Source organism: Macrobrachium nipponense, chromosome 42, assembly GCF_015104395.2.
Source record: "Macrobrachium nipponense isolate FS-2020 chromosome 42, ASM1510439v2, whole genome shotgun sequence".
NCBI classification, from domain to species: domain Eukaryota; kingdom Metazoa; phylum Arthropoda; class Malacostraca; order Decapoda; family Palaemonidae; genus Macrobrachium; species Macrobrachium nipponense.
This window is the reverse complement of record NC_061103.1, coordinates 33,289,539-33,312,005: the sequence shown is the minus strand read 5'-3', so window position 1 is coordinate 33,312,005 and position 22,467 is coordinate 33,289,539. Positions and strand designations below refer to the sequence as shown.

Sequence of the window (22,467 nt, the reverse complement as noted above, 5' to 3'; positions counted from 1 at the left end):
TCCATACGCTATGAAGTGTTTCCCATAAAGGTAAGAGTGATGTTAAATGTTCATTTATATTTATTTCTCATTGTTTTCTGTATGTAAAACTGTTTATTCCTTATAAAATGTATTTTTTGTTAATATTAGTGTGGGTCTGGAATGCATTAAATGTACGAAAACAGAGGTTCCACTGCATCATAATTGAGACTACAAATTATTCTACTCATCAAGTACCTTACTCAAAAAATGTCACATAGACAAATTAAAGACAATAAATGGTTGGTTGAAACCATTTATAAATGATAGACAGCATCAGTGTTAAAGTAAAATGAAAACACTAGGAGACAAGCAGGTACAAAAAAAAAAGCTCCTTCGTAGAATGTCTTCAAAAATTATTTATCCAGTAGAGTGTTTATTTTTACTCAAAACTTCAGGGCTAGCCCAGTTAAGAATTGTAACTTTAAAAATAAATGGAAAATCATAACTTGTCAAAAAAAATTCAAGAGGTAAAGAAGTTCACAGTAGGATAAAGAGCATGAGTAAACAGTCACTCCCTTAGTTTTAAAGCAAAAAATCTTGAATTTGAATGGTTACTATAAATTCATGATCATGTAACATTTTCAGTGAAAATGGTAAAACAATCTGTTTTAATTTAAAGAGAAAAGAGTGAATTCTTAGAGACCTTGTAAATATGTTTTAAACACATTACTACATACACATCATACATACCGTACATACATACATACGAGTTAGCATAGTTTGTGTTCTTCATACCCTAGGCAACTATTTAAACCATATTTTTGTAGGGTAATCCAAGGTCTTTACTTTCCTTTACAAGATGCTTGTGTTCTGCAAATTTTGTCCTTATAAGTATGTAATGTTGTATTTTATACTCTCTAAAAGGATATTTTCACTGAAGATAATGATTTGAAAATTAAAATTCATGAATATTTCGGATGTAGTTTAAGTCATGTTACACTTATTAGTTCCCATACAATGAATTATATTTTTCTGTATCTTATCAAAACTATTTTTTTTCTACACTACTTAAGTTTAAAAGTTTATTTCGCAATTTTTTTATTTTTAAAAGAATATCACCAAGCCTTTCCATAATATTGCAAATGTAGACTTGCAGAAGCATAACATTTTTGTCATACTTTCAGCCCTGGCAATTTTAATTACCGTAAAAATGAATTAATCTCTGGAGGACTCAGCAGTATGAAGTCAGCTGTAACATCTCTCTCCAAGAAGTACAATGAAATCAGAGATGCCATCACTGCTACCAATGCCCCTATGAGAAGTGGTCTACCCAGGTAAGGAACAAATCTAAGCAATTGAAGCCCATTTTCAGTTTAAGTTATTATATTTTAACATTCATTTGTATGTAGTGATACACTTATAAATTTTTCCATGGATTTTTATGTCTTTTCAAGATTTGTTGCTGACTGACTAAAGTTGCATAAACCTATGTATGATGGTTTATTTTATTATCAATTTATTTTTAACAATTACCGTAAAGTTGAAAATGGTGGAAAACAAAATATATAATGTAACTAAAGGTTTTACTATACTTTAGTTATCAGAATTTTGTAGTTTCCAGCACCTTTTAAGTCGCAAGGCATTTATATGACGGGTTTTACAGTACATATAGTTTAGTAATATCCTTGACAAGGTGAATTGTTTTATTGATTTTATTGATATGGTAAGTTATGTGTTGTCAAGTTGGATATTTGTTGGATATTTTATGTCTCACTTTTGGTTTGGTTTACAGGACAAGCACCAGTCTGCCTGCAGTCAGCTTATTTGAGTACTATTTTCGGTATCCCTACAAAACACGAATCATTTGTTGTGAAGTGTCAAATAAAATAGTTTTATAACAAACCCATAACTTGTAGTGCTGCTTCATTTGCCATGAAGTAATTTCTAGACAAGCCATCTCTCGAGGAACAAAAAGAGCACCAATCTCTGATAGGTGAATTGTGTATGTAATGGAAGTCCTGGTAGGTCTCAGTTGTCTCCTCACTGACATTTCATCTGTTTGTGTCACAAAAGTCACAAACACTTCTTTCCCAGACTGCTTAAATGATTTTTGTTCCGATACGTATACAAATCCTCGGTCCTTTAACAATAGGAAGGTACTTAGTGGCAGCTGAACCGGTCGTAAGCTTCGAACAAGGGGGTTCAGTAGTTAACTACTTGTCCGGCAGTTGGTGGTCATGTTGCTTGCCTCTCTGCCCGCTTCTGTCGTATGCTTGGTTTGCTTCACTGCGTGAAGACTTTTTTGCTTTTCCTTTTACTGTGTGCTAGTGCAAAGGATATAAGTAAGTACATGTGTATTTTTATATTCATACAGTGCTTCATTTGTAATGGAAATGGAATTATGAGAGCCGGAGAGACCCCCTCGCCCCCCCATCAGCCGCAGATTGTGCCCTGGTGTGGAGGGCCGTAACTGTGGGGCCTTTTGGTCCTCTTTTGAAGTTGACCCTCATGAATTCTGTACTCGGTGTCGAGGGCGAGAATGCTCTTGCACCGATACATGTGATGTATGTGTATTTTGGTCGGAGGAGCAGTGGGAGCGCTATGGGGGGAGGAAGCCGGCCAAGGAGTCATCAGAAGGATCTCCAGTTACTCCCTTGGTTACGGACACGTCTTTCTTTCCCCCATCTCAGCTCCCTCGTATGGCTCCTTTCCCTTCGGGGGAGGTATCTTGCTTCTTCTCCTCTTCTCGATCAGTCGAGTGTGGAGGGGGGGACGAGGTACCCTGACATCCAGTTGTATTCGGGGTCGTCCGTTCACTCGGGGTGGGAACTGTCCCCACCCGGGGCGAGGGAAAACCCCCCCACTGACTCACCCGACTTTTCCTTCTTCAGGTTTGGCTGCCATGGGGGACGATCTCAGACGGGCCTGGTACTCGCTGAGGCTCCAAGGGACACCGACGATTCAGGGGCTGCTGAGTCACCTGGCGAGAGGGGCCATGCCGTTAACCCACGGTCCGACCACCACGACGGTGTCCACGCCGGGCTACGCTGCTCTGCCACACCTGGTCTATACCCAGCACGTAGCCACGGTGACTCCGACAGCTGCTGTGCAGGCGCCGCTGCCGGAGGTGAGGATGTCCGCGGTGTCGCTGCCACCTGGGTTCGCCGCTCTTGCTCCAGCTCCTGACTTCCGGTGTCCCAAGAGCTCGCCTCTGGACCTGCCTCCTGTGCAGAGGATCCCGCTGGTTCCTGCCCTGCCTCCTGTTCCTGACTACGATGCTGCTCCAGCCCCAGTACCAGTTCCTGCTGCCGTCGTTCCTGCCCGTGGTGTTGCTGCTCCCACCTCAGGTCCTTCCGGACAGGTCCAGTCGGGCCCTGTAGCTTTGGCAACTGCCCCAGCTCTGTCCTGGATGGTCCTGAAGAAGCTGACGAGGAAGAAGAAGAGGAGGAAGGTGTCGTCTTCATCTTCTTCTTTGTCTTCTTCGTCATCATCATCTGCCGCCGTTTCCCCTTCGACTTCTAAGGCCCCACAGCCTAAGAAGAAGAAGGTTGCCTCCTCCCCCCCTAAGAAGGCTCATCCTGAGACTGATAAGGGCCCGTCCCACTCCGGTGGGACTTCTGCTGGTCCTCCTGTTCCTTCGGGAACGGGGCCCGTCTCTCCTTCCGCAAGGGACCGGCGGAGCACCGGCTACCACCGGTATCTCCTCGCCTGGTGCCAGGGGTTCTGCCTCGGCGCCAGGTACCGTCTTGGCCTCTGGCTCGCGAGAGGTACTGAGCGTACAGTCACCCACGGGTGACCATGCAGCCAAGACCCAGGCAACCGAGTCCGCTCGGCGCCAGGATCCAGGCACGGGGCGGAAGACTGGTAGGGGTTGCTCAGGTGACTCCCACCAGACCATTGATCACTCTCGCAGCGATCCGCTGGTACCCAGGGTTGACGCGACGGTCCCAGACCGGCCGCGGGCTGAGGCTAGGAAGCGGTCCCCTCGGTTGCCTGAACCAGCCTAGGCTGGTCCAAGCTGCGGGGCGTGCCGTGAGGACAGGCCTCGCTCCCACCGCGACAGCGGACTCTGCAGGTCCCCTGACCGCTGCTCCCACCGGGACCGGGCGGAGAGGGGGACCAGCAGCAGCTCTTCTGATGCTCGGGACCATCGCCACTGTTCTCGGTCCAGCCGCTCGACCAGGCCTGCAGCTCGATTGCCACCGCGGGTTGGCGATCTCCTGCAGCCCCCTCAGCACACCGGTTCTGCCGGTGGGTGCGGTGGGAGCGTCAGGTCTCCCTCTCCGATCTCATCAACTTCCTCAGGCTACACCGGGAAGAGTGAGGCGATCAGGAGTGATCGCGAGGGGCGATCCCGCCACGACGCCCTACGAACCTGGCATGGTCCTAGGACCGACCAGATCGTACACGCAAGTGGCAGGAGGAGACCATGAGGGGTCTGTTGCGGTTCCTCCTGTGGAAGGAGGATGATCTTGGGAGGAATTCTTGCTGGAGGGACTTGACGGTCCGACTCCGCAGGATGCAGTCACTCCCGAGATCCAGGGATCGTTCGCGGAGGTTATTGCGCTGATTCGTCAGCACAACGACCTCGTGGAAGGATCGCCACTCCCACCTTCCGAGCCTACATCAGGTTTGGAGGCGTTCTGGGGACCTAAGAAGGAACCCAGGACGACGGTGGGTCTGCTGCGATCAGCCTTGGGTGACAGCATACTGAGCTAGGTGGACGCTCTTGTCTCCAGACAGGAGGGTTCGCTTCGGTCTGGTAGGTCTTCCAAGCTCCTTCCCCCACCTCTACTGTGATAGAGGCGACTCTATGTGCCTTCGGAAGACCCTCTGCCGCCCAAACAGGTTAACCCGGAGCTAGCTAGGCTAACTTCGTGGGGTGTCTCTCCAGCAGCTCCTGTCGGAGAACCTCTTGTTCTCGCAGCAAGAGGCACTCGCCTTGGAATCACCGCTATGGCAGCATTCCAAGCAGTCTCATGGATCGACCTGTGGTCCCTCACAGTGCCGAAAGCCGCGGCCTCCTTAGGGAACATTTCTCCTGAAGGGGACCCGGCTTTTGTGAGACTGTGCCAGTCTGGAGGTAGGGCCATCTCCTACCTGGCCCACCAGACGGCTAACCTGTGGGCCAACCTGGTTCTCCGGCGTAGGGACGCTGTCCTCACCCGAGTGACCAGGGCGGCTGGGCGAGAGGCGGCCTTGGGTCTTTGCAACAGACCGGTGCGGAGTTCCTCCTCTTTCTTCCCCAGAGATATGGTGAATGCTGCGGTGGAACAACGGCGCACTGACGATAGTGACCGTCTTGTCCACCAGGCAGTCTCGAAGGTGGCTGGGCAACCTCGGACGACTGCGGTTAAGCCCAAGAGTTTAGCTAGCGCTTCCTCTGTGGCTAAGACGATTGCCTCGTCGAAGCCTAGAGGAAAGACTCTACCTTTGACTTCTGCTGTAAGGATTGACCGTAACCAGCCCTCCTCCCAGTCTTTCTCTCGAGGGGGATCTGGGAAGAAGAAGTTGAAGAGAGGAGGGAAACGCTAGGGATGGTGTTTCCCCTCACCTGCTGCCGGAAGTGGGGGGGTGCCTGGCGAGCCATTGTGCAACATGGCAGCACTTCGGAGCGGAGACTTGGATAGTAAACGTCTTTCGTGAGGGATATCTACTACCCTTCGAGTCTCGGCCACCCCTCATCTCCAACCCGGTCCATCTTCAGACGTACGTTCTCAGTTCTGCCAGGGACGTAGCGCTTCGGCAGGAAGTGGAAGCCATGCTGAGCAAACGAGCTGTGGAGATCGTATGGGATCAGTCACCGGACTTCTACAGTCGACTTTTCCTGGTGGAGAAGTCCTCGGGGGGCTGGCGCCAGGTAATAGATCTCTCTCCCTTGAACCGATTCGTTCGCCAGACTCGGTTCACAATGGAAACGACACGTTCAGTGCTCGCGTCCATCAGGGAGAACGACTTCATGCTTTCTGTCTGTGGACCTGAAGGACGCATATTTCCAGACCCCCATCCATCAGTCCTCCAGGAAGTACCTCTGCTTCATCCTCGACGGGACGGTGTACCAGTTCAGGGCACTTTGTTTCCGTCTCTCAACCGCCCCACAGGTGTTCACGCAAGTGTGGGCCCATTCGGTAGGGATATGTCTTGTGAGGTATCTCGACGATTGGTTGGTCCTGGCGAGCTCCCGCTCACAGCTGCTACAGGACAGGGATCGACTCCTCGAATTCTGCCGCGATCTGGGGATCGTAGTGAATTACTAGAAGTCAGATCTCGAACCCAAGCAGAGGATGATTTGCGGATCAGCAGGTTCAGGGAGGCAACAGAACAGTTCCTGTCCCTTCAGGAGCAACCAGCTCAGCAGTGGCAAGTCGTAATCGGCCACCTGACGTCTCTCAAGAAGCTAGTCCCTCACGGGCGTCTTCACCTACGGTCTCTTCAGTGGAGACTAAAGGAGTGTTGGTCACAGGCAAGGGACCCTCCTTTCTTCCCTGTGTCCCTCACGGAGGAGGTGAGGCAGGACCTAGCCTGGTGACTGGACGACGGGAACCTCTTAAGAGGAGTGGCTCTTCGCACTCCCCCCCTGGAGATGGGGCGCACACCTGGAGGAGTTGCTGGCTGCAGGTGTGTGGGATCATCACGACAAGCACCTTCACATCAACGTCCTGGAGCTCAAGACAGCGTTCCTTGCTCTCCAAGAGTTCCAGGATTGTCTGGTGGGACACTCAGTGGTGTTGATGAGCGACACCACCACAAGGTAGTGGTGTACGTCAACAAGCAGGGGGGGCCTAGTATCCCTTTCGCTGCACCAGTTGACATTGCAGGTGCACGAGTGGGCCGTGGCACACTCAGTAGAGCTGTCAGCCCGCTACATTCCAGCCAAGAGGAATGTGGTAGCTGACAATCTCAGCCGTCGGAATCAGATGATAGGAACAGAGTGGTCCCTTCACCCAGACGTGGCGGAAAGGCTCTTCAACCTGTTGGGCATCCAGTCGTGGATCTGTTCGCCACCCGGCACAACAGAAAACTCCAGGTTTTCTACTCGGTTGTGCCTGACCCATGGGCAGCTGCAGAGGATGTCTCCAACACCCGTGGGACAACCTCTCCGTTTACGCCTTTCCCCCGACCTGCTGGCTCTGCTCGCCGAAGCTCCGAGGGAGATTCCCCCCTGGCACAACCTCCTGCGCCAGCCACATGTAGAAAGGTACCACCAGTTCATCGAGTCCCTGTGTCTTCACGGCTGGCTGTTATCCACCATCTCTTGTGAGCGAGAGGCTTTTCTTGCAGCGCAGCAACAGAGATGGCTGGATACCTCAGACAGTCCTCTGCAGCTGTATACCAGGGGAAGTGGTCCATCTTCTGTGGTTGGTGTCGTGGACGGGGTCTCTCTCCTCTCAGAGCCACTCTTCGGCAGGTAGCGGATTTCCTCATCTTCCTTCGCCGAGAGAAGCTCCTCTCCGTCTCTGCAGTTAAAGGATACAGAGCGGCCCTGGCCGTAGTCCTTAAAATGCAAGGTGTGGATATCTCCTCCTCTTTTGAGATCTCCCTCCTGATGAAGAGCTTCGAGAGGTCTTGCCCACCCAGGGAACTCAGGCCCCTGGTGTGGGATGTGACTCTCGTCCTTAGGAGTGACTCGCAGACCCTTCGAGCCACTCCAAGAGTCGTCAGACAGGGATCTGACCCTCAAGACCCTCTTCCTGTTGGCTGTGGCCTCGGCAGAGAGAGTAGGGGAACTTCATGGTCTTTCCTTCAACGTCAAGCATTCCAGGGGATGGGGATCTGTGACGCTCTATTTCGTCCCGAATTTCGTAGCGAAGACTCAGAATCCTTCGGTTCCTGACGACCAGTTCGAGTCTTTCACGATCCCCTCCCTGAAGGAATTCACCGATAATGATGCAGATGAGATGCTGCTTTGTCCTGTGAGGGCGTTACGGCGCTATCTGAAGAGAACTTGGCACCTCAGGCCTGAGTGTCGACGCCTCTTCGTTAGCACCGGGGTTACCAAGAAAGAAGTGTCCAAGAACACTTTTATTCTGGCTGCGTGAGGTGATCAGGAGGGCGTACGACACGGCTGGTAGTGACGACACCCGTACCCTCCGTCCGAGAGCCCACAAAGTCAGCGGTATTGGTCCAACCCTTGCATTCCGCAAGAACTTCTCCCTGGCGCAGGTACTGAGGGCAGGGGTTTGGGCCAACCAGACCACCTTCACTTCATTCTACCTTCGGGATATTACCCACAGGTCCTTGGACACTTTTTTCTTGGGACCCGTGGTGGCTGCTCAACAAGTTGTGTAGTCTGCCCAGCACCCGAGGGACAGAACAGCATCGGATCCTTGTGTGACTGCATGAATGGACGAGTGAAAGAGAGTGTGACTGGCTTCTCTTCCTCCTTCGTTCTTCTCCTCTAACTGTGGGCAGAGGGCCGCGGTCATCATTACTCTGAACAGGAGGCCGATGCAGGTAAGCTACACAACCGAGCTCCATCCTATCCCTTTCAGTAGGGATAGGAGTATATATCTGCCACTCCCCAACAAGGGGGGGAGGGAGTGGAAGCCAACAAGAGACAAACCCATGACTTCATTTTGGCGCTTGCCTCCCTCTTATAAATTTGGTCCAGAAGTCTGACCACTGATCCTGCAGTGCACACCCCGATCAGCTGGGCAGAGGCTAGGATCCCTCCCTCTGCTCTTACGACCAGGGAGCGATCCAAGGTAGGACGAACACCAGTCTGTTCATAAGACTCAGATTCCACCCACCAAGAAGTGTCTTCCTATTGTTAAAGGACCGAGGGTTTGCATACATATCGGAACAAATAACAATTTGTTGAAAATTGTATTTTTCCTAACTATACAAACCTGAGGTCCTTTACACATAGTCCCACTTCATGCCACCCTCACTCTGCATTTCCTGGGCCTAAAGCAAAGTGACTCCTCTCCTTGCAGTCGGACTGACCGCCAACTGCCGGACAAGTAGTTAACTACCAAACCCCCTTGTTCGAAGCTTACGACCGGTTCAGCTGCTGCTAAGTACCTTCCTATTGTTAAAGGACCCCAGGTTTGTATAGTTAGGAAAAATACAATTTTCGACAAATTGTTATTTTCATGGAATTCTGAACACTATTGTATCGTTGCACCATATCTTTGACAATGTACCTTGTAGACAGCTCTTCATTTGTGATTTCTCAAGCCAACCAAATGAAGAATTATATTGCTCATTCGTGTAGAAGTTAATGAGACAATAATTTAAGCTTTTTAATTTGTTCATGAAACTTACCTGTCAGATATATATATAGCTGTATTCTCCGACGTCCGACAGAATTTCAAAACTCCCGGCACACGCAGTGGGCGGCCAGGTGGTTAGTACCCATTCCCGCCGCTGGGAGGCGGATATCAGGAACCATTCCCATTTTCTATTAAGATTTTTCTCTGTCGCCGGTCGGTAAACAACTGTTTACAGACCTCCGCCTAGGATTTTGAAACTTCTTGTGCTAACTTGAGTATTCTGATTGACTTTTGGTTTTGATTTGGCTTGTTGGCTTGGCATACGTGATAGTGGATTTGATTTGGATTTTGGCTTTGACTTTTCTTTGATTACGATGTCTGGATCTAGCTCTGCTAGCTTCAGGGTGTGTGAGGTGCAGGAATGTAAGGTGAGGTTACCAAAAGCTTCGGTAGACCCTCATTCGGTGTGCTCGAAATGTCGAAGTCATGTATGTATGTTGAATGATAGATGCATCGAGTGTGAGCAATTGACTGAGGTTGAGTGGAAGGCATATGATTCTTACGTGAGAAAGCTTGAGCGTGATAGAATCAGGAGGTCTTCCTCTAGAAGTGCTGCTGTGAATAGAAGTCAGGGTAGGATTGTATCTCCATTAAATCCTCCTGTAGATGTAATTCAACCTAATCCTGTTGTATTGCCACCGAACAATCAGGAAGTGTCTACAGAAGGAAATGTATTATCTACGATTATGGAGTCGATTCGCGCCCTGGAATCGAAAGTGATTGCTCTACAATCAAATGTGTCTAAGTGCAATGATAGTGTTAGTGCATCTAGTGTTGTGGAGGGGGCGTCAGATCGGTCCCATAATGCCTCCAGGCCTAGGCCCCTGCAGGACTCCCAGGCCTTAGGGAGAGGGCAAGCCGAAAGCCGAAGGAGGGTTACGGGATCTAATAACTGGTCTGACGTCCCTTCGCCAGAATCTGAGGACGAATCTCAGGCTACCAGGGTTCGTGCACGGGCACGGATCCTTAAAGAGTGCTTCTCATCCTCCGAGGCTTCCTCTCCTCGCCGAGGTTGGGACTCTCGGAGGACCTCTCATGGGGAGAGCGGCAGGGGCGCAAGGTGCCGCACAGGCGGCCGTCGTCCTTGTCGCCCTCTTAAGAGAGGTTTCAGAGAAGAGGACGCTTCACGTCCTTCTGATCAGTGCTTGGATTCTTCACCTGAATATTTTGAAGCTTTTCCACCGCAGAAAAGGAACAAGACTTCATCAGGGGAGGACTCGTTCGAGCATCCAAGTCGCTCTAAGTTTGTTCCTGAATTGAAGGAAAGGGCATCCCCTCGCCCATCTTCCTCTCACAGGATGAGTCCTTCTCCTGATCGAGAATTTTCTCCATCAAGGGAAATGCTTTTAGAAATGCAAAAGCAGTTAGCTTCCTATTTTGAGAAGAAAGAGGCAGAACCTAGTCATCGGAGGAAGGATTGGTGGCTGCCTGTTAAGAGGACTAGGCAGTCCCCGGCTCCTTCTCCTCTTTCGGCCTTTGAGTCTCCTCCTAGTAGCCGACTCATTCGTGAACGTGAATACGTTCCTCATGAAAGGGCGTCTAGGAGAGACGAATTTGACAGAGACGTGAGTTGCCGCACAGGCGGCCGGTGTCTTTGTCAAAAGGCCGAGAACGCTCAAGGATCCATGACGGAAGTTCACGGTTCGGTTATGCATTCCGCTTTGCATGATGATAATCAAGACGCTTTTAAAGGAGCGTCAGGTAGTGTTCAACGTTCTGTGCATCGAAGTTCTCTTCAGGACGTTCGGGAAGACGCTTCTTATGACGCTCGGCGTCTTAAGCAGCGAAGCGCTTGCCAGGACGCTCGAGCAGACGCTTCTCAGGACGCGCGGCGTCTTATACATCGGGACGCTCGCCATGACGCTCGAGCTGACGCTTCTCAGGACGCACGGCGTCTTACACATCAGGACGCTCGCCAGGACGCTTCTCAGAACTTGCGGCATCTTACACATCGGGACGCTCACCAGGACGCTCGGCAGGACGCCTTGGAAGAATGTTTGAGTCCGAAGCGTCAAGATATTTCACAGGATATTAAAGTGTCGAAGATAACAAGGAAACAACGATTGGTTACTTCGAACTCTTCTTCATCTAGAGGCACCCTCTTGTGAACAGGACCTCAAGGATTATTATCATCGCGATCTTTGAAGGACACTGATAATCGAGAGAGAGATTCTTCTAGTGATTTGTGCCCTGCGGATGATGACGAGCCAACAGCGTCAGCGGCTTCAGACTATAAGACGTTAACGAATCTACTTAAGAACTTGTTCCCAGATAATTTTCAAGCGCCCGTACCTTGCTCTCCCCCTTCACAATTAGCCTCATCAAAGGCCAGGAAGGCGCCTGGCTTCGTTAAAATGGCCACTTTGCTCTCTGCAAAGAGAGCGTTTAAGAGAATTCAGGATTGGATGGATTCAAGGAAGGCTAAAGGGAAGACTTCTTTTGCTCTTCCCCCATCTAGACTGAGCGGGAGAGCTAGGATCTGGTACGAAACGGGAGAAGAGGCAGGATTGAAAGCGCCGTCTTCTTCTCAAGGCGATTTCGCAAATTTAGTGGACACTCCGAGGAGGTCTTATTTGTCATCAGCGAAGGTTTCTTGGACGATGTCAGAAACAGATCATCATCTCAAGGGAATATTTAAGACGCTGGAAGTGTTTAACTTCTTGGATTGGTGCTTGGGGGGCCTTGGATTTACAATCTAGGAGTCAAGACTCTATTTCTTTGGAAGAGCTTTCAAGTGTGCTGGCTTGCATGGATAGAGCAGTAAGGGATGGCTCTGATGAATTAGCATCTCATTTTGCTACCAGACTACTAAAAAAGAGAGCTCTCTATTGCAGTTTTGCGGCGAAAGCGGTCTCTCCCGCGCAGAAGGCAGAATTATTGTTCGCCCCCTTCTCTACACATCTATTTCCGCAGACCATGATTAAGGATCTGTCGGTTAATTTGCAGGAGAAAGCAACGAGGGACCTTTTGACTCAGTCTTCCAGACGCCCTACTCCCCAGGCTTCTACTTCAACCGCTCAAGCCCCCAAGAAGAAATTTAAGCCCTTTCGTGGAGCTCCTTCCTCTAGAGGTTTTTCGAGAGGAAGGGGGTCCTTTAGAGGCAAGACCTCTTTAATTAAGAGAGGAAAAAATTGACATTTCTGCCCTTCAGGCACCTGTAGGTGCGAGACTCACCTTGTTTGCTCAGGCATGGAGGATGATAGGGTCAGACACCTGGTCCCTAGATGTGATCGAGAGAGGATACAAGATCCCTTTCCTCTCTGCGCCTCCTTTGAGCACGAAGCCGATAGACCTGTCGCCCGCATACCAGTCAGAGAAGCAACAGGTTTTGCTCGACCTTCTGACCAAATGTTAGAAAAGAAAGCCGTAGAAGAAGTCCTGATGTTGGATTCCCCAGGCTTCTACAACAGGTTATTCCTGGTTCCGAAGCAGTCTGGGGGATGGAGACCTGTCCTAGACGTCAGCAGACTGAACCTTTTTGTGAGGAAGGAAAAATTCAGGATGGAAACATCTCAGTCTGTGTTAGGGGCCTTGAGACCAGGGGATTGAATGGTGTCATTGGACCTCCAAGACGCTTATTTCCATGTCCCGATTCATCCTCAATCAAGGAAATTCCTGAGGTTCGTCTTAAAAGGACAGGTCTTCCAGTTCAGGGCTCTTTGCTTTGGTCTGAGTACGGCACCGATGGTTTTTACTTTCCTCATACGGAATGTAGCAAAATGGCTTCACCTATCGAAGATAAGAGTCTCACTCTACCTGGACAACTGGCTAATCAGGTCGTCTTCGGAGTCAAGGTGCCTGGAGGACCTTCAGACGACATTGCAGCTGACGAAGGCCCTGGGCCTAATAGTCAATTACGAGAAGTCCCATCTGATCCCCACGCAGTCCATCGTGTATCTGGGGATTCAGATGGATTCAGCGGCTTTTCAAGCTTTTCCATCAAAGGAACGTCAGCAGAAATGCTTAGAAAAAGTGTCAGCCTTCTTAGGGAAAGAAACATGCTCGGCGAAGGAATGGATGAGTCTGCTGGGAACCATTTCTTCGCTGGAGAAGTTTGTTTCTCTAGGGAGGTTGCACCTCAGGCCACTCCAGTTTTTTCTGGCAGAAAACTGGAAGGACAAACAGAATCTAGACTCGACTTTGGTGATCTCACAAGCGGTCAAGGATCAACTGAAGTGGTGGCAAGATCCAATCAAACTTTCGGAAGGACTGTCCCTCAACCTTTTGAGCCCCGACCTAGTGTTGTTCTCAGACGCCTCCATGGTGGGCTGGGGAGCAACACTAGGCAAGGAGGAAGTGTCAGGCCTCTGGAGAGGGGAACAGAGGTCCTGGCACATAAACTTAAAAGAGTTGGAGGCCATTCGGTTGGCTCTTCAATTCTTCGAAGAACGATTGGTGGGCCGAGTTGTCCAGATCAACTTGGACAACACTACGGCTCTCGCTTACATAAAAAAGCAGGGGGGGACACACTCTCGATCACTGTTCATGATAGCGAGAGACATCCTTCTATGGGCGAAAGCTCGAAGCATAGTGATCCTAACAAGGTTCATTTCAGGAATACAAAATGTCCGAGCGGATCTTTTAAGCCGTCAACATCAGATGCTTCCCACAGAATGGACCCTCCATCTAGAGGTTTGCCAAGAACTATGGAAGTTGTGGGGACGACCGCTAGTCGACCTCTTCGCAACCTCGAAAACGAAGAGGCTTCCGATTTATTGCTCTCCAGTTCTCGACCTGGAAGCAATAGCGATAGATGCCATCCTATGGGACTGGACGGGGATGGACGTTTACGCCTTTCTCCCGTTCAAACTCTTAGGAGAGGTAATACGGAAGTTTGCGGCGTCGCCAGGAGCGAGAATATGACTGATCGCCCCCTTTTGGCCCTCAAGCGATTGGTTCACGGAGGTCATGTCTCTTCTGGTAGACTTCCCAAGAAACCTGCCAGAGAGAGTAGATCTTCTCAAACAGCCCCACTTCGAGAGGTACCACGGGAAACCTCTCCACTCTGAGTCTGACTGCGTTCAGACTATCAAGAAGTTGGCCAGAGCGACAGGTTTTTCAAGACCAGTGGCAGAGGCTATTGCCAATGCGAGAAGAGCTTCCTCTCGAGCGGTTTATCAATCGAAGTGGGCTGTCTTCAGGAGGTGGTGTAGGAAGAAAGGTATTTCCTCCTCCACGACCTCTGTGAACCAAATCGCTGAGTTTCTCCTGCATTTGAGAAATGTGGACAGACTTGCAGTGCCCACAATAAAAGGATATAAGAGTATGCTGTCAGCTGTCTTCCGTCACAGAGGGTTAGACCTGACAAATGATAAAGACCTTCACGATCTTTTGAGATCGTTTGAAACAACTAAAGTACCACAACCGAAGGTCCCATCATGGAACCTTGACGTAGTTCTAAGGTTCTTGATGTCGGCTCCCTTTGAACCTCTGCATGCTGCCTCGTTGAAAGACACTACAAGAAAGGCGATTTTCCTAACTGCTCTTGCCACGGCAAAAAGGGTTAGTGAAATTCAAGCAATGAGTAAATATGTGGGTTTCAGAGGACACAGTGCGGTGTGCTCCCTGAATCCTAATTTCTTAGCTAAGAATGAAAACCCATCTAACCCCTGGCCAAAAACCTTTGAAATCAAGGGGTTAGCAGAGTTCATCGGACAAGAGCCAGAGAGAGTCCTGTGCCCTGTCAGGGCTCTCAAATTTTATTTGCAAAAGACTAAAGACTGTCGGGGTCCTTCTGAAAATCTATGGTGCTCTGTTAAGAGACCCGACTTTCCTATGTCGAAGAATGCACTGGCATTCTTTTTACGAAGCACCATCAGGGAGGCCCATGCGTCCTGCCCGGATGGTGATCTGAAACTTTTGAAAATTAAAGCCCATGAGGTGAGAGCTGTCGCAACCTCAATGGCATTTCAAAAGAATATGGCACTCAGCGATATCATTAGTGCTACTTTTTGGCGAAGCAACTCTGTGTTCGCTTCACATTACCTGCGGGATGTGAAGACGGCATATGAGAACTGCGAGTCGCTAGGACCATACATATCCGCAGAAATGTTATTGGGGGCAGGAAGCAGCACGAATCCTATCCTATAGAAAAGGGATAGGTGTGCTTTTAATTTTTGGTGTTGGTTTATGGTTGAAGGGTTGGTCGCTTGAGGCGCTTTCCCTTTCTTTAGCCTAGAAGTTATGGGACTAACTTCGATAGGTCAGGTGGTGGTTTTTAGCTTTGTTGCCCTCACAGTATGGTCAATATGGTCTAGTCACATTGTGGTCACGCTCCCGTTGACAGATCATCTAGAACTCACCAGCTATATAGGTCACTACCTTGCTGGAGACTAGTAAAGCAGAAGCAGACTTGGGTGACAGTAATCACGAAGTCAGCTATGCTAACAGGTAAGGAACCAAGATGTCAATCATCTACATGTAATTTGTTTCTTAAAATCCTTCTATTCTGTCCCTTCCCACCTCCAATGGTGGGATTCAGCTATATATATATCTGACAGGTAAGTTTCATGAACAAAATGTTATTGTCATAATACAATAAAGTTTGTTCATACTTACATGGCAGATATATATAATTAAGTACCCACCCACCTCCCCTCAGGGGACAGTGGTATGAAAAATCTGAATAGAAAATGGGAATGGTTCCTGATATCCGCCTCCCAGTGGCGGGAATGGGTACTAACCACCTGGCCGCCCACTGCGTGTGCCGGGAGTTTTGAAATTCTGTCGGACGTCGGAGAATACAGCTATATATATATCTGCCAGGTAAGTATGAACAAACTTTATTGTATCATGACAATAACATTTTTTAATATGCCTTTGATGAGAGAGATTATTTTCCATAAATTAACCAGTGCAAATGTTAATGAAAGGACTTGGCTCTGTTCTGTGCAACAAAAAAGTATGGCATTTCTAAAGAGAGAGAATATTTCTCAGACTCAATTTTTCTGCTGTTTACTTGACACATTTGAGCCCATCTTGTACTAAAACTCGCCTCAGTGGTGTGGTTGGTATGGTTTTGGCGTCCCACCTCGGTGGTCGTGAGTTCAATTCTCGGCCATCCATTGAGGAGTGAGAGATGTGTATTTCTGGTGATAGAAGCACACTCTTGACGTGGTTTGGAAGTCACGTAAAGCCGTTGGTCCCGTTGCTGAATAACCACTGGTTCCATGCAATGTAAAACACCATACAAGCAGGCATCTTGTACTAAAAAGCCAACTTCATCTTTGATAGTTCTGTCCCACACACTATTATGATCTAAAGCATTTCATTTAACAACTCCTCCAAGAACACTGAGTGCTCTCTAATTCATAGAATCTTCTCTTTTTAGGACCCAAGGCCCTCATTAATTGGACTCAATATTCATATCAGACCTAACTGCATGTCCACCAGTCACCTGTCTTCCTCCTCCCTTTGGAGAAGGTTTGTCTGGCAAAGGCTTTGTGAAAAAGAAAATGGCACTACATACATATATGTTATGGGTTTATATTAAAAAACAAGTTTTACTTTGGATTTTTAGAAGAGATGTACAATTCTTTATACTGTAACAGTAATTATGTAGTTTTTTAAACATAAGGAGGGCATTACCTAGCACCTCCTTTTGTACTGAACAGAATAACAGTAGCAGAGTTCTGTGTGACTGCCAGAATAGACATAATGGATCCTGACTACTTGGAAATCATTTTCATGTGTTAGCCCTCATAGGGAGATTTTTAATTTCCTTTTGAGTGAAAACTAAGGTGATATACCTTCAATGAAAGAAGTTCCGAGTACTATTTTACCCTTAGTTGTGAATTATTTGAAAGTTTTAGTTTATCTCTGGCATTATTTAGGTTTGAGTAGATGCACTGGAGTGTTAGTTACAGTATTAGGTAGTGATGATTTTGATGCATTTTTTAACATTGTTACTAACTTACTATATTACTAACTTACTCTATTTTGCAATTTCCAACACTTCTAGACATAAGTTCATGATAGATCCTTTTTGTACTGTTTACCAAATAGGTCTGTCATCTATAAGCTGAAATGCAAGATATACTGAATCAATTGTTTGGTATAAAATATTAGATGAGGTATATTGATGTCATCCTGTTACATAACTTTTCTTACAACTTCTCTCCATGCCAAAGTTCTCGTATGGGAGAAGGAGAAGGTGATGAAGATAGCCTAGATGGGTTTTGGAGCAGACGGGAATCAGCTGATGTACCAGGCATGGCTCCATTGGATGATCCAGGTGGCTTCTCCTTTGGAGGTATAGTTTTGAATGCAGTACATATTTTTGTTCTATTCTTTGGGAGTTTTAAGTCACCCACCCACTTCCATAATATTCAGTACAGAGAACAGTATTGAGAATTATGTGAAAGTTATGCAGGAGGTTGGAGCAAGCTTTCCTTCAATGTTTAGAGTACTTTTGGAGTGTTAAGGAAATGAACACATAAACTAACACTTAGCTGCTGGGGTAATTGAATTTATTAGATGGTACGTAATACATTTAATTTTTAAGTTGTAGCACAAAAGAAAACACATGCATTACAGAGTGGCAGGTAAGATACTCATTTAGTTGGATTTAAGTTTTGCAGAGCTCATTCCCAGACTTTCATTATTTTGACCATTTTAATACTAGACAAAAACAGGACTTACTGTAGAGATGTTTATGCAAATTCTGCTGTAAATGCATAGGAAATATTACAGTTGAGAATGTTTGGAGAGTTTTTAAACCTTCATATTGTACCCTGGAAATCTAATTGATTACAAGGTTTAAACAGAAAACTGGAGGTGAACTACAGTACGTACCTCTCTCATAGTTTTACTTTGATGTTAATTAATGTGTTTACAGACTTGTGCAAATCCTTCTGTTTAAAGTACAACTGTTCTATAGAGTTTCCAGTTTGAAGGGTAGTATATTAAGTCATGTATTACAATCCTTGATGTAGTATGAATATTTACAGTTTTGAAGTACCTTCAAGATTTTTGCAAAATGTTTCTCACTAATTCAGATTTTATTTTCGAATATTGTAAGGTGTAGATGTTATTGTAGTAAGTTAATTTTATGAAAGTCATTTATACCTGGTCTTTGAGTACTTATTCTAATATTACGGATAATCTTTCCATTTTCATTTTGAAGACTAAAAATTAGAGCTTGAGTGATACAGTTAAATCCACACCTTGTATTTCTTTCACATTTGATATGACAGTAAGTTAGAGCCGGCATTATTATCAATGTTACCCACTCTTAACTCATTCAGAATTCTTTGTTTGGTAATTCTAATCTTGTGAAACTTCACTGTAAAAAATTCTTACTCAGTATGCACTTCCATAATTGTTTGGTCCTTGAAATTTACTGTCTTAATATCATCTCTTTCCCAAAGCATCTGGGGGTTTGAATGAAAGTGATGCCATATCAACACAGCAAGATCTCTTCCCACCATTAGGCTGGGATCCTCAGGGGCCTTTCTGTTTAGGCATCTGGTTGACATCCTGTACTAGATGTCACAATTGTGCAGCTCTTCTCTACGATGAAGAAATTATGGCTGGGTGGAGACCAGATGACTCTAATCTCAACACAAAGTAAGGCATCTCAATCTCTCTCCAATACCTTCCTGTAAAGCATTTTTGTCTGTGATAACGTAGTAACTGTGTAACTTTTGTACCGTTCGTATCATTCCCTCCAGTCTTTTGTTTGGGTTCTGTTGCTTCAGAGTGCACTCAGGCACTTGATGTCATTCTTAAGTTATTCATTTTTCTATATTTATTGTTATGTTATTAATTACAGAAATATTCATTCATATGTGTGTGAGGGGAGATTTTTGTCACTTTTACGTGTGTGCTTTTGTATGTTCTTAAATATTAAGCCATAAATATCATTTAACATCCAATTCACTGTAGTACCTTGGGAATACTAACTTGCACTCAAGGGGTATTACAACTGACTATTGCTTACTCCTTGGCAGGGGTCAAACCATTCCCTTGTCATCAAAGCCACTGTCTATCATTGTTTCTGAACCAGACAAGAGTTCAAATCGTGCCAGGGTTGAAGCACTTATGGGTGTGGGTGTAAGTTATTCCAAAGGTAAAATGAATTGGATATTAAAGAGCTAGAGACTGGAGGGAGATGGAAGAACACATTGATTAGTTCTTATCTGCTTGGAGTAAAGATGGATGGTTTCTTTTTCACATGGCGAAATAGGCTGTCAAAAGCCAGTGTTTTATGTTTTAACCACGGTGAAATATTTATTGAAACATGTTTTATATTTACCATCACTATAATGTATGATGGTTTTGAATATACAAAATTTTATATTTGATTGTGCATTTTTTATCTGATAGCTTTTGCACATATTTTTTTCAGATGTACCTTCTGTGAGAGAATGACTGTACCATTGTTAACAATCATAATATATGACTTGCGACAGGAACCTCGGCCAGCTAAGCAGGCAGAGGACTTATCTTCAGAGTCAGGCAAGTCAACACCAGGTAATGATCTTATACCTTATTTTTATCCAACATTTGGATATGCTGTTCCATTTCAGAAAGTAGTGTTTTGTGGCCTGCCAATAGGATGCAAGAAAGAATTGAGTTCATGTGCTTATGTACTTGGGCAATTGATAGTGTAGCTTCTTTAAGCATGTTTGGATTGAAGTGCATTCAGGCAATGGGGTCTTGACAGTATTGCTCTTTGATTTTCAGCACCACCAGGTGCGAATAGTGATGCCACTGACAAAGGAGCACCAACAGAAGATACTTCTAAAGAGGAGCCAAGACCAGAGTCACTTTTAAAAGATGGTGTTGGCATCTTATTGCAAAAGAAGGTAAAACACTGACTCCGTCATTTAATTTAAAGTAAAATTTGGAGTTTTGAATTGAAGTCAAAATACTACTGCATCATATTGCTTGTTTTTCACATGTCAAGTTTATTGTGATATTGTACTTAATTCTTATCATTTCTCTTCTCTCAAAGGGGGTCCGTTGTGAGCCCATCACTATACCATACTTGAGCCCGTTGGTTTTACGGAAAGAGCTAGAAACAGTCCTTAGTCATGAGGGGGATGTTTGCCTTAATAACACAGATTTCACCGATCATCATCCTATTCTTTATTGGAATTTGGTAAGGGTTCTATTTTCATTGAGTCATATGTTTTTAGAATTTTTGTAAGTTGATTTACAACTTAATTTCATTAATAAATTCTTTTTGGTTCAGTGTACACACACACACACACACACATCTACCAATTCATGTGTCTAATTTCTCTTGTTTATTCCAAGCTGTGGTATTTTTGTCGTTTACGAGTCCCCAGTCATCTTCCGGGTTTGTGCTTAACTGCAGCTAGTGTTACAAGAGATCGAACGCCCCATCCTTCTTGGGAAGGAGCTGACTGGCAAAATGTGTACATCAAATGTTTGTGGGACAATACAAAATATCATGAAGAGGTGAGGATATAGAGATGATGGAAGTATTCTTACTGTCTTCTAAAGATATATGCTAAAAGTCTGGATTTTTATATGATTTTGTCATTCACAATAGTTACTGAATCTTAAACTTTTCAAGTTTAGATTCATTAGGGGTAATGCTTAAAGTGTACCTCATGCAGCAAAACTTCAGTCATTGCTGCTATAGGTTGGCAACATCCCGTCACTGTTTAGCTGGACCCGTTTGAACTTTATATTGTCCACCCTCCTCACAATGGTAACAAAGAAATAGCTAATAAATTAACAGAACATTTGATAGATTATTAGCTCAAATGATTTGGACAAAAAGTTGTGGGAAAAGGACTGGTGAACATAGCTGAGCACACTGAAATTTTGAAACAGTAAGCAATGCAGTATTATAGGACTTTCTTATTCAAATGTACAAATACATATGCAAATTCAGTATGCAGTTTCAAATTGATTGCAGGAAATTATTAGGTATTAAAAGTGCTAGAATAAATGGAAAGTGATATTACTAAATTGTTTTGCCACAAACCCAATCCAGTTCTTACAAATGATGTAATGGAAAGCCTAACAATTTATTTTAAAAATGTTTATAATTTAAGGTAATGGAAAGGATAATGCAAGTGAAGCTAGATTACAGTTTTTGTAATCAAAGAGATAGTATTTAAATTACTTGGTGGCAAATTTCACAAAGTAAACTTAATAAACTAGACATTTTAAACACTCAGAATTTTGTCATGTTGCCAGTATCAGAGAACAAAAATTTTTCATAAATTCCTTTCCAGCTTGGCCAACCCATGTACATTCAGTGGCAGCAAGATAAACAGCCCTCGCAATTAGTGTCTGCGTTAGTCAGAGAACGTACCAAAGTTCCAAGGGAGTAAGTAAATTTTGTATTTATTACAAGTTCAATATTATAAAATGCAAAGTTATTTTCAACAAGCTAGATATCTATGAGGTTAGTATTGATTTAAGTTAAGGTCCTTCATGGGCCACATAGGTTCTTATCTCGGTCAATTTCATCAAAATGTTGAATATAACATGGATCATATTTGTTAAGGATAATTTCACTCACTGTATGGGGGGTGAGAATATCATTTAAGGAAGAGGGAGTTTCCTTATTTATCTCTCATTCAGATTTTAGGCCTTCAGTTGAAAGCATATAAAAAAAGTGTGAGGTAGTTGATTACAGATACACTTGTTGCACTTCCAGGCCCATCATTGAGATAGGTAACATTTAAAGTTGGTGTAAATTCAAGATACTTTTTTTAAATTGGGAAATCATTTGCTCTCTTACTGGCTGCATCACGATTGCCAGATGTTAGCGGATAAGTGACAGCAATGACAGCAACTGCAGTGTTTGATAGGTGCAGCCCATGACTTGACAGAGAACCACGAATATGGTGCTTTTGCCTTCCCAGATTGCACAACTTCAGATTGCTTCTCTGTACTGGGACTATGCTACATAAAATTTTTTTTACCAATATGGGCTGCATTATCAGGTAATTTTTGCAAACACTGATTCTATGTCATTGAGAGAAACCTCCTAATTACAAGTTCTCTTATCATTAGAGCCATTCTAGTGACGAGAAGTGCCATTGGATACTTTTTGTGATTACTGATGCCATGATATAAAAAAAAACTTGCTTCTTATTACTTAATTAATATGTAGGCAAAAGGAACCCCTTCTTGCACATCTGTAATTGCTGATGCCCTGATTAGAAACTTGACTTGAGGAACATCTTCCGTATGAGTCCCTTACCACAAAGGTCGTAGTACTAACAATGGTAACACTCTGACA

At 45.5% G+C, this 22,467-nt stretch overlaps 1 protein-coding gene across 1 annotated transcript in view; it reads left to right on the top strand.

Annotated features, from left to right (window-relative positions):
• The window catches only part of LOC135213323 (DENN domain-containing protein Crag-like), a 248,453-nt gene that overhangs the window by 190,082 nt on the left and 35,904 nt on the right, over positions 1–22,467 (top strand). Inside the window, exons 7-14 of the mRNA XM_064247304.1 lie at positions 1,146–1,295; positions 17,366–17,487; positions 18,605–18,803; positions 19,585–19,709; positions 19,923–20,044; positions 20,194–20,340; positions 20,499–20,663; positions 21,452–21,546. Of these exons, the coding sequence (XP_064103374.1) occupies positions 1,146–1,295; positions 17,366–17,487; positions 18,605–18,803; positions 19,585–19,709; positions 19,923–20,044; positions 20,194–20,340; positions 20,499–20,663; positions 21,452–21,546 (1,125 nt within the window). The remainder of the gene's footprint in view (positions 1–1,145; positions 1,296–17,365; positions 17,488–18,604; positions 18,804–19,584; positions 19,710–19,922; positions 20,045–20,193; positions 20,341–20,498; positions 20,664–21,451; positions 21,547–22,467) is intronic.